The 13505-nt window shown below is 32.2% G+C and overlaps 1 protein-coding gene across 1 annotated transcript; it reads right to left on the bottom strand.

Moving 5' to 3' along the window:
• Window positions 1-9030: 9030 nt before the first annotated feature.
• On the bottom strand, window positions 9031-13485 carry ATTPS6 (UDP-Glycosyltransferase / trehalose-phosphatase family protein). Its single transcript, XM_011072253.3, has 4 exons — window positions 13178-13485; window positions 10766-13032; window positions 10401-10674; window positions 9031-9579 (listed from the first exon to the last, which is right to left on the bottom strand). Exons 2-4 carry the CDS (start codon window positions 12772-12774, stop codon window positions 9292-9294), a joined length of 2571 nt encoding a protein of 856 aa, XP_011070555.1. The 5' UTR covers window positions 12775-13032; window positions 13178-13485; the 3' UTR covers window positions 9031-9291.
• Between the last annotated feature and the right edge of the window lie 20 nt (window positions 13486-13505).

The raw sequence follows: 13505 nt of genomic DNA, 5'->3' as shown, positions 1-13505 counted from the left end.
TGTTTACGGTCCTCTTCTTTAAAAGTTAACGGAAAATTAGCACATGTCCGTTAACTTGGCCAATGAAAGAAAAGACTCTTCTTTTAGTTTCATTTAACTCAACTCGTAATATTTAAAAAATAATTTGTTATTTATCTAACATCTTTTAATTACTTTTTGAATTTGGATTATTTTTGGTCTAAATATATTTTGATAATTTTACCACAAACAATATATAATAAATAAATTTCATTTTTTAAAATAAAAATATTATTTATGTATAACTAATGAATTTTATTTTTGGATTATAACTATATATATTTTTTGAAATTGAATTATTATTTGGTTCAAAAATAATTTAATAAACTTTGACTTCAAATTTTAATAAATAAAAATTTGTTTTTTAAATTAGAATATTAGAGAAATGTTACTTTATATAAATAATAAATGATTTTTAAAATAATAATTATTTATATCTGAGATCATTTTTAACCTCTTTTTATTAATTTTTAAAATTAAGTTATTATTTGGTCTCAAAATATTTTAACCAACTTTGACCATTAACTATAACAAATAAAATTTTATTTTTAAAATAAAAATAGTATAGAAATATATAAATAATTAAATAGTTTTAAATTATAATTATTGTATTTGAAATAGATTCTAACATCTTTTTGTCATTTTCTGAGATTGAATCACTATTTGTCTGAAAATATTTTACAAAACTTTGACCATAAACTATAAGAAGAAAAGTTTGTTTTTCTTAAAAAATAAATAATATAGATATTTTATTTTCTAATGTAAACAATCAATTAATTTTTAAATTATAATTATTTGTCTTTTAGATAAATTTTAGCATCTTTTTATTATTTTTGAAATTGAATAATTATTTGGTTTGAAAATATTATAAATTTTAGGGCAAATAACAATTTAATTTAAAAATAATAAAAGATACTAAAATCTATCTCAAATACACATAATTATAATTCAAAAATTAATTCAGTACATAAAAATAAAATTTCTCATATTTTTATTAAAAGAATTTATTTTTATAGTTTGCGATGAGTTTACTCAAAGTTTTTCAGACCAAATAAATAATTTAATTTCACAAAATATATAATTATAAGAGGTTAAAATTTATCTCAAATACAATAATTATAATTTAAAAGCTAATTTATTATTTATTTATAAATAAAAATTCTCTAATATGTTTATTTTAAAAAATGAAGTTTTTATGTATTATAGTGCATGGTAAGAGTTCATTAAATAATTTTCGTACCAAATAATAGCTTAATTCAGAAAAAAATTAAAAGAGGTTATATAAATAATAAATTAATTTTTAAGTATTATGGGACCAAAAGTATTACGAATGTAATTTAATGGGATTGAAAAGCACTACAAAAAAATAGAAGATTGGTAACTAAAAAAATCAAGTGACAATTTTAATATTATCATTAATTATATATTTAGTGAAAAAACTATTTTCTTTGTCACAATAAAAACTTTCATGATTTTAATAATACTATTATTTTATAAAAATTATTATGAACATAAATTAATGACAGAAAAATATACACAAAGTTGTCACGAAATGTAATTAGTGACAACAAACAATAGTTGTCACTATAGATGAGTCACTAATTGTATTTAGTGACAACTTTATATATATTTTTTGTCGTTGATAATTATATAATTAATGATACGATAAAAATTATTGTCACTTAATATATATTATTAATAATAACATTAAAATTATAACTTGATAGTTTGTCACTAATATTATATTTTCTTGTAGTGAAAAATAATTAGAGTATGTGAGTCATTTCCTCCACTGGCTAAGTTAACAGACACGTGCAAGGCACATCTTGCGCATGCCATTGAAGAAACAATATTTAACCATGGCTAATTATCCTGGTCAAAATAAATAGACGTATGAATGACGTATAAAATTAAAAAATATTAATTCTTTTGCTTATATTAGCATTTTTCGTTTAAATCCAAACGAAAGGGGATTAGGTGTAAATCGAGAATTTTCGGAGGGAAAGTGTAACTTCAATTTTTTTGAGAAAAAGTATAATTTAGTATTTTTAGAGGGAGTCTAATTATAATTAACCCATATTTATAAGATATATTCATAAGTATTTTTTAAGGTTTGTTTGTGTTGTGTTTATTTCATATTCTTCGATTGCATCGTTATTTTTCATAGATATATCCGGAAATTGGAGGGTACTATGGGCAAATATTTATTTTATATCTCTGTAACATTTCTAAGGACTTGATGGTCTTTTCATGAGATTATTGAGAGAAATTGGTCTTTTCGGTTGCCGGGAAGGAAGTCAAGTCAAGGGATAGCCCAAAACAAGGTACGCGACCTGAGATTGACTAATAACATGAAGGGAGAATTACATCAATGCTGTCTATTTATCATTAATGTCTTTTAAAAAATTACATATACGTAACTATCAAAAACGTCAATATTATTTATATAAAATATTATCTTTTAAAAAAATTGTAATATACATAATGAATTGATTGAGTTGAATATGCGTCAAGTCATCCTATAGACTAAAAGGCAAAAAATCGCTAAAACCTCTTCGGGTAAGGCTCCGGTAATAGAACTGATCCAATGCCTAAGACAAAGAGATAGTCCAGCACTAATAATTTGCTGTCTAACATCATCAAGAATAGTATTAGAAAGAGTATGTGCATCGCAGTGCACGTTGTCAAACCAGTAGTGATTGCTCTCCATCCAAATGTAATAGACCACAGAAGCAAGTAATGCTTTTTAGGCAGCATTAATAACATGTTTTACTCTCCATTTTATCGACGCCCATGTAACATCTGTAGACCAAGAACGGTTAGGTCAAGGAACCCGCATATGATGCCGAATCTCTGCCAAGCAGTGTCGGAATAGCGACATTACTTGAACACTTCTTGTAACTTGTTAATGAATGTATTATATTTAATTATTAATTTTCGAATGCAATCTAAATAAGAAAAGTATTAATTTGAATCTAATCAATCAAGTCGTGGAGGTGTTTATGACTTGCGACTTTCTATCACTTTGAATGGATCCCATTTTATTTCCATTCACACACACTTATACTAATTAAAGGCTAATTTAATTAATTTGATTTTTTTTACTTGCAACATATTCATGTCTGCGATTATATATTTAAATATTTGAGAGCTGACCCCTACACCTATATTTTTTCCTTAAAGAAAACAAAAGGTTATTTTAGAAATTGTAAAAAGTTATGTATCTTTTTCTATTATTTTGATTGCATGATTTTGAAAGATAAAATTACTATTAAATATCACAGAAAAGTAAATTGCTATTCATCCTTATTTAAACTATAAAGACTTTACCGAATGATCAATACACAATCTAGATAAAATGTCGTATAATCATACATTTCATTTAATTAACAAACAATAAATAATAAATTTAACACAATCGATAATTCTGAATTAAAATAATAATACTAATAAAAAAGAACGCAATCGATAATTCTATAAGAAAGCAGAAAAAGGGTTATGAAAATATACTAATAATACTGAGACATAAATATAAGTTAAAATTAAACGTGAAAATTATATTTTGGTGTTTAATTTTCTGCCCGTTTTTGAGATAGACCAAAATATGCCTAATATTTTTCTCACGCAGAAACAACCATTATGTTTAGTTTCATTTTCAACTTGTTTTGATGTGTTTTGTGGAGATAGAGAGAGAAAAACAAAAATAAATAAGTATGTGTTAGAAATATTGTGTATTTTTGGATTTTGTTTTTGGAGATAATATAAAATAAGTATGGTATGTTTGATGTTGTTTAGTAGGAGACAAAAACTACTATTTATTATCAAATCATGTCTCTTTTATACGTATTTATATATATGTATGTGTATGTATGTAATTTTTTTAGTTGTACGGCCTATAATGAGTATAGATTTATTTTGACAAAAAATAAATGAGGCATTGTTTTAAAACATCATCAAAACTAAACAAATTAAGGCAAACATTGTCCATATTTTGGCCCATCTCGGAGATGAAGCAAAATTAAAACCAAACTTTATGAACATATCTTGATGTTTTTCTTTCAATTGCCATAAATACATATATATATACATATACACACACATATAGATATATATCAATAAACAGTAATTTTTATTTCTCAAACACAATATTAAACATACAATATTTATATTTATACACATATGTATAGAAATATATATAAAAGAGTGAATATTGAGTGAATGTCGCGTTTTTCATTCCTCCAAGTGCAAAATATATGTACATCAAGACATGTATGCTGAACATAATTATGGCAATCCTATCCCATGATTCTAGCGCAAGAATATATCCATTTTCCTTGCTAAGAGAGATTATACTAACATAATAAGTATAGATACAATATATATTCCTTATATATACAATACATTTTGGAGATATGATTTGATAATAAATAGTAATTTTTGTTTCTCAAAACACAATATTAAACATAAAATATTTATTTTAAATTATCTCTGAAAATAAATCCAAATATACATAGTCTATCTTCAGCACATACTTATTTATTTTTATTTTTCTCTCTTTCTATTTTTACAAATTACACAGAAAAAGAATCCAAACATTATTATAGGATTTTGTGCGTGGACTCCACGTAGAATTATTTTGGTCCTAGAGCTGAGTGTGTTTACACTTGAATCCCTTCTTCACAGTACTGAAAAGAGTGTGAATATCAGAAAATTGATTGACAAAATAGGCAGAAAAGAGAACACAAGCTGTCCCACACCACAACACAACCTCAATTCTTCGATAGTGCCAACAATAATTTGTGCTAACGATTGCAGCCATTTGCGTGTGGGTAAGGAGAAAGAGACGTTTTACGTTGTTGCATACACACACATATATATATATGAATACCACCCGCTGCTGATTGCTTGTCGTTTCATCTCGTTTTCACGGAAAAAGAAAAAAAAAATTACTAATTGTCATAATTAAAAACAAATAGCTCATAGTATAAAGTCATAGTCATGACCACGCAACAGTTGTTGTTCATTGTTCTGGCAAAAATAATTTTCACGATAAATTATCTATATTTTATATCAATTTTGATTTAATCATATATGATTAATAATAATTATTTATTACAATTTCTAGCCCATTAGATCAATAACAAATTTTGTTCTGTTTTTCCTTTATTTTTTTGGTCAAGTGTAGGAAAATTTGGAGGAATTGAATTATTGGGAGGTGCAGAAGAATTTGTGATTCTGTGATTTGTTTTTATCATAGGACTAGCACGCGGGGTCAAAGTCAAGCTTAGGATTTGTGAACAGGCAGGTGGTAATAACGTCAGGATTACTGCTCATGTTTATTTCATTTTGTGTCCTGACTAGACATGGAACTTGTATTGTATTTCTTTAATAAATAGATATTGATTTGTAAAATAAATTTTTTTGCCACGCCTAAATCACCAAACTTGCCCCAAATTTAAATTAAGGAGACACATTCCCGTTTTGTCAGACCAACATACCTAAAATCTACTAACTTATAAACAATTAACAGAAATGAAGGATAACAGGTCAATAGACACAATTTTGGGACTCTACTAACAGGACAATGGCAAAAAACACGTCTCGTACCATACAACAAGGCCACAACGTCAGCTTTATTCTACACATTATATGCCACATTACTCGAAAAGGGTGCCAGCAGAGACGTTTAGCCAGCTGGACGCGGATGAGGAAATCAACAAGTAACTAACACCCCTATATTCTTGATTAAGCTGACAGGATCCCTTGTTGCTGGCATATGTCTTAGAGGGACAATTTCAACAGTTGGACAAACACGATTCCTAGAAAATAGATGTCCCAACGATTTTGAAGATTTAACAACCACCTCCAACCAACCCTTAAATCTCTCAAAACCTGTTCCTATAAATAGGAATTTTAGGTAAATCAACAAGCTAACTAAGCTCACTGAATGTCACTTGGCATTTTCACTCGGATTCTCTCATTTTTCCACACCTTTCACATGGATTTTCAGCATTACTTACACTTTGAGTACTCTATCTTCGAACTATATAATTTATTTCATCACAATCTCACCATCTTACTTGAGTTTCCTATTTTATTTAATCGTTTAAAGACTTAAGTATCAGAGTGTTAACTCCTATTTTGCATGTTAGCTTATGATGACCTTAAGATTTTTGAAAAAAATCTTTCAATCTTTGTAGTGATGTTAGACCCCACTACTCATCATACATATGTGTGTGTGTGTATATCACTATAAGGAAATAAAAGATTTGTGACAGGAAACACCAAGTGATAATTTTAATATCGTTACTACTTATATAGAGTGACGATCTAGTAACAACAAATAACAATTGTCAGTATTTTATGTTGTCACTATAGATGTGTCACTAATTGTATTTAGTGACAATTTTATACACATTTTTTGTGACTAATAATTATATATTGACAAGATATATACTATTGTCTATATATTATTTATAATAACTTCAAAATTATCATTTGATAATTTACCACTAATATCATACTCTTTTTACAGTGTATATTGAAATCGTAAAAACTCCCCTTCAACTTTGCAACATATTTATCTGAGGATCCTTTTCATAAAGGTTTTGGGTTGAAAAATGATGATGCAATTAAAAACTTAATTCATTTCCTCAATTTTGCTCTCGGACTCACTTTAGCCTAACTTCTGAATAATTTATTTTCGTTCTCGATTTTATGGTAAATTACTTTTGTAAAAAAAAAATATTAAAATTATTAATGTCTTATGTGTCGAGTGGTTAGGATCGAGGTTCACAAATAAATTCAGAATCAGCTGAACGTGCGGATATTTATCTTGCTTTATAATTATAGCCTGAAATTCTACTACAAAACCGAAAGAACATGACTGAAAGTCCGAAATCAGTATGGTTGACCTTCCTAACCAACTCCATTGCTGGTGATTAGGCCTCCGTCGTAAGCCAGAGTAGCAAGCAGTCGCTGTGCTTGTTTGATCACTTCCACGGGCAGCTTGTCACATCCTGAGGTTATGGCTTCACCCACCATATAACTAAAACTCTCAAAACCGATGTCTTCCAGGGCCCCTCGAACGTGATGCATCCACGCCGGCCTTGTGAATTGCCCTCCACGGCAGCCCCGATAGTGCCCCCACTCCCCTTCCTGCCTCCAGCATATGCCATTACCAACCCCCATTTCCTCACTTTTGTTACGCTGATGCAGCTTACGATTCGATCGATATTCTATTACGCGAATTTATTGTCCAATTTGACTCCGTGTGAGTCTCACAGGTTTGTTCTCGCTAGAAAAATGATGTCTTGCGACTTATAAATCATTTAAACTCCTCTTTACCTACATCATTATCAACTCCCAGACAAGAACTATACAGCTTCCATGCAAAGAGCTCGATTTTGGGTGGAACATCTACTTTCCGCAAGAAACGCCACTGATTGCTACAGTTATAATTACTAATATTATAACCTTACTTCCAGAAATAACATCTAACAGTCGTCCAGCAATTATAGTTAATTATGCTCATTTTTTTTTTATTTTTGACTAAGATAATTAACTATGACAAAAACTTACATATAAAATATATAAACATATATAATATAAAAATAATATATCAAATCAATTAATATATACACACCACGTACATAAAAATTATGTCATTTTTTTATTTAAAAAAATCTATAACATAGTGTTTTTATATATATTAATCAAAGTAAAAGATACAACAGAATTTAGAATAATAAATTCAATCAAATTAGGTTGGGTTGTTCAAGTGAATCTTAATTTTTTTTTTTTGACTCACCTCATTTTCATTTATAATTATTTTATTTGTTGTAATTTAATATTTCATCCTACCCAATATATCGTATGTATAGAATCTACGTCATTTATATTTTTACAATAATATTTATAAGTGTTATTTGCAAAAAGAAAAACAAAATGAAAGTCAAAATAAAAACACGAATTTAAAATAGAGAATCGACATGGCAAAGAATCTAAGAAAATGGCCTTTTTTTTTTCTTTAATTTTTTCCATTGGAGCTCACACACTGCAAATCTATATATACATATATTCTATATTATGATTACAAAATTGTAAATTATAATTTTTTAAAAGAGTCTAATTTTTTTTAATAATTAAAATGTAAGAACTTCGAGTTTTTTTTAATAATTAAAATAAAAATTGATGTGTAAGTGTTTGGTCAAAAAAGTTAGTATACTACCAATTTATCTATAAAATTACCTAACTACCCTGACAGATGAGTAAATTTTAGCCATCACTGAAATTAGGGTATTTCCAAATATACAAAAAATAATAAAGGCATAAAAATTATAGAAAAATTCAACTTATTTATAGAAATGCCTTAAGTTGTAATGACCACTTTCTCATCAAATTACAATCTTTTAGCTCAGAGAAGTATAAATTTCCAACACTCTCATTTAAATTATTTGCAAACACTCCCTATTTACAAATCGATACTATGTACCGTAATCAAACAAAATAAAGTACGAAAAATTAAATTTTGATTGTAGCTTATCAACATCTATTATAATTTCGACGATGACTAAATATTTATCGTGATTTTTGAATATATATATATAATGATATCGCATCGAAAAGTACTAGCTAATAATCATCATGCAACTGGTTAATTAATATCGACCATGATCTTTTAAACAACACCCACATTTCTTATAGCGACATGCACAACGGACGTAAATTAGCTGCCAAAATTAAAGAGCCCATTTTCACCCAAAAAAAGGCATAGAAACAAACAAAAGATGGAGATTTTAACCCTGATCGGGTTTAACGCAAACTAACTCAATTATATAATAAGTAAAATATATTTGTGGGGCGATTGATGTATATTTAAAAAAAGTGATGAATCACATAACGAGTATATCACACTTGTTCTGTAATTGATTTGGTTCTGATTTGAGTAAAAACTTTCCGGAAAAAGAGAAAGACTTGCTATCAAGAGTGCATTCTCATGCAACACATAACTTCGTTTCAAGTCGCGTTTATATATCCCAAACTCAAATCACAAATGACACACTGCATCACTCTCATCACATGAAAATTAGAAATTCTCTAACACATATATACAACTCACCAGAAGTTTTCTGACGTCGAAAATATTCAAACAAAAAGGGAAATATGACAATCTTGGAGCCTTTTTCGGTCGACAATTTACAGTTAATAAGGAACTGAAGGGGAGAGGAGAAGATGATTCATGCTTACGCTCATCATGGCTGAGGGGTCAGCCTACACGGGTGTGATCTGCTCGGCAACGGAGGCCAACCCCTGCATCAGTCTAACAATTTCAACCGTGTCATCGAGATAGTATTTAGCCTTGCTTGGCTTCCGGCCAACGGTACATGCAAACACCTCTGCATGAGGAGCTATGGAAGGACCGGCAATGGAGCTGGTAATAACCTCAAACATATCTTCATCAGACCTGTCGTCTCCAATGCACAGGACAAAATCGGGCGACATGCCCTTCTCCTGCATTGATGAGAGCAGGCGTTTGGCAACGAGACCTTTGCTTATCCCCTAACAGTCAAAGATGAATAGAACTCATTACAAAAGCAAGATAAATAAGTTTTCTAATGGTCCCAGCCTGCAAGCTTTCATGCAATCACAAATCTCCAAGAGCTTCAAAGAGTGACTTTTTCAGTACTTGGAATTTTGGTATTCCACAACGCACAACATTAAATGGAACAACAAATGCAATAGAATTTGAAATAGAAAATCCAGTCCGGAATCAAAGGATCTATTTGTTTGTCCTATTTCTTTCAGGATAGCAAAGATATGAAAAAAATAATTGACGCTTAGGGATAGTGACGACCCTCTCCCATAGATAGCCAAACTTTGGGTAAGTTTTTGGACAACGAAATTCAGAATCATGCAACACATGCATCTTGCACATTTAGGCACTAGTTGGAGATGTGCAACTTACATGTAATACCATAGGAGATAAAAAAAAAAAGATTTTAGTTGAATAAGAGAATATAAGAGTCCTATGCAGTAACGGCTTCTGCAATTCACAGCAATTTTTTTAACTCATGAAACATGATGATTAAGATCAGCAGATGATCTGCATACCTTCCAGACATTAGCAGCGAGGAAGAAAAAAGGCGGATCAGAGTTGCATAAAGGGAAGATATAAGGGCACGTCTTAACCAAATTTAGATGAATAGTGTTAAATAGGCATGTCTCACTATTTCTTGCTCAAGAACGGGTGTAGCCTACTATTTACGTTAGCATGTTGATTATCACACCGTTTGGCTGTAAGAATACAGATGGCTGAAAACAGTACTCAATTAGTTTGACTAGAAAGCAGTAACTGGTTGCGAAAAGAAATTTTCACATACCTGTGGCTTAACTTCTACACAATTTGAGCCGCTCTTGACGGTAACAGGTTCATTAGCAAGCACACTCTCCAGGTGATCAAGAAGTTCTTTAGCTTGACAAGATCCGAAATCAGGATCTGCGTCCTCATAACACCAAGCCATCGCAGTTTCCTTGAACTCAATTATCGACCCATCAGTTGTCTCAGTGTACAGTTGCATTACCGGCTCCGCTATTTGCTTCCAGTTGCATTCACCTACTGGCACGCATGTGTCCCATTCTTCGTCTCGCTTCATCCTAGAAAACCCAATTACAAGTTATGGGCATAAGTTTGCTGTATATAATGAAAAATACTCCTACAAAAATGCAAACGACGTGAATTGCATACCTTGTAAAATAACCATGCTCGGCCGCAATTCCCAGTTTATCACAAGAAGAGAACCATTCGGCCAATGTGTCTCGTCGCCTGGCACTGACAATAAAAATCATATTGTTCTTGTCTCTACATAAACTATTTAGAATATCAAGGGTTTTCGAGCTCGGTTTCTTATCAATGGAATTTTGAGGCATTAAAGTCCCATCATAGTCCAGAAGAATAGCTCTAGTTGTAGTCCTTCTGTAAGCTGAAACTATATGCTCCATGGCAAGCTTCCTAAAATTATGATCAAGTGCAACGACCCTAAAGCTCAAGCCGAACCCAATACCCCAGCATCTGCGACGCACATGATCCTTGCAAGTTCTTTCCAGATCATGCAAGAAGCTGCGAGCCCAATACGCCACATCATGGGTGCTAACATACTTGTAGTGTTTTTCATGCCTCAATTGTTTTTCTGGCTCCGCCATTACAAGAGCAGAATCCATTGCCTCTGCCACCGCATCAATATTCCACGGATTGACGCGGATTGCTCCACTTAGAGATGGTGAACACCCGATAAACTCAGATACAACCAACATGCTCTTTTTGGGGGTTGATGTTTCCAGTCCCAACACCTTATCCAATTTCTCGTTGGCTTGTCGACTGATAATGTACTCATATGGTATAAGATTCATTCCGTCCCTAACTGCAGTAACCAAACAACATTCAGCAACGACGTAATAAGCAACTCTCTCATAAAATTTTAGCGGCTGGTCAATTAAGATGACTGGACGATATCCTGGTTCTCCAAACATCTCATTTATTCGCTTTACCGTTGCATAAGTCTCATCCTGCACTTCTTTCACATCTTTTCCTTTGCCTCTAGCAGGATTGGCTATCTGGACCAGAACAACCTTTCCTTTCTTCTCAGGGTGCTGCAATAGGAGTTGTTCCATTGCTAATAACTTTAAACTAATGCCTTTAAATATATCCATGTCGTCAACCCCGAGCAGCAACGTCTTGCCCTGTGCAGGAAACTGCTTCATGAGCTCTGCTACCTTTGCCTCTGTCTCTGGGAGGCTCAGGACTGATTGAAGCTGACCCATATGGATACCAACAGGAAGAATCTTGATACTAACGGTGCGGCCATAATACTCGAGGCCTATGTAACCCCTTTTGGACTCATACGATACGCCTAACATCCGACTACAACAGGAAAGGAAATGCCTGGCATAGTCAAACGTATGAAATCCAATCAAATCGGAATTAAGTAGAGCCCTCAGAAGCTCTTCCCTTATTGGCAAGGTCTTATAAATTTCCGATGATGGAAATGGACTATGCAGGAAAAATCCAAGCTTCACTCGGTTAAACCTCTTCCGCAAGAAAGTCGGCAGTACCATTAGATGATAATCGTGAACCCACACAAAATCATCTTCGGGGTTAATCACTTCCATGATCCTATCAGCAAAAATCTTGTTCACCGATACATAAGCTTGCCACAACGAGCGGTTAAACCTCCCACCAAGATCCGGCGACAAAGGCAACATATAGTGGAACAACGGCCACAACTGCTGCTTGCAAAACCCATGGTAGTACCGACTGAATAGATCTGGAGGCAAAAAGGTGGGAACACACTTGAAGGTCTCCAAGAGTATCTGAGAGACCTCATCTTGGTCATTTGGGTGAATATCTTCCTTGAGACACCCCACATAAATGAACTCCATCTCATCATCTCCCAACCCATCTTTTAGCTGGAGGAGAAGTGAATTCTCATCCCAACTGAAAGTCCAACCTCTGCTCTCGTCCGTCTTGCGATGCACCTTTATTGGCAGCTGATTGGCCACAATAATTATCCTATCCCGTTGAGCAGTCGAAGACGATGGATCAGAGGAAACACTATCTGAGCCATCATCATCTATATCAGACATAATTCCAGCAACCGTCATAATACGCGGGAGCCGCCGCCTCATACGGCTGAAAGACGGTGATGGAGCTTCGCCGGAAGCTAGCTCCAAGAGGTTTGAATATGATCTAGACACCATTTACTAATCCCCTTTCTTCACTTACCCCTTTCCACTGCTATCCAACTAATACTAAACTCAACAACCTCAAACCTGTTTCCCTAAACCAGTTCCCCAGCACAGAGATTAAGTAAAAACTCCCTGGAAATGAACTTCCATAACAGAACTATCATTCAACAACCATCATCAACTTTCCCTTTCCTCATAGAGCAAGAATCAACACTAAACTTCAGAAATTACTCTCAAGATTTGACTTTGAGGAACAAATCAAGCTACACACTGCACAACACAAGAGAATACCATGTTCAAAACAAACAGGAATCCAAGAAAGAGATTGGAATAATTCCAGATCAAACACACACATCAATCTGTTTATTCTTGAGAGCAAGAAAGAACAAGTACAAGATAAAGAAAACACCCTCACCTGTTAGAAGAAACCAGCAAGAGCCCACATAGAGATGTGACAACAAGAATAGCAAGGGACAAATAATTGATGAAAATTTTCAAGAACCACTTAGAGCCAAAAATTTACAAGCTTTGCCCACTCGAATTCCAAAAAGTTGAAGAAGGATAAACCCTACTCTCTCTCTATATATATATAAATTAGAAAAAAAATGTAAAGAAAGAAAGAAAGAGCTGAGTGCTTAAAAACTGTTCCTTTTTGTTTATCTTTATTGTAGTGGAGCTGCTTCAAAGCTTGCTATATACACTCATCATCACTACTTCACTGCAACTTATGTTATCTTAATTTT

Source organism: Sesamum indicum, linkage group LG2, assembly GCF_026168435.1.
Source record: "Sesamum indicum cultivar Baizhima isolate 11 linkage group LG2, ASM2616843v1, whole genome shotgun sequence".
NCBI classification, from domain to species: domain Eukaryota; kingdom Viridiplantae; phylum Streptophyta; class Magnoliopsida; order Lamiales; family Pedaliaceae; genus Sesamum; species Sesamum indicum.
The sequence above is the reverse complement of the archived record's forward strand: the minus strand, read 5'-3'. Positions and strand labels throughout refer to the sequence as shown.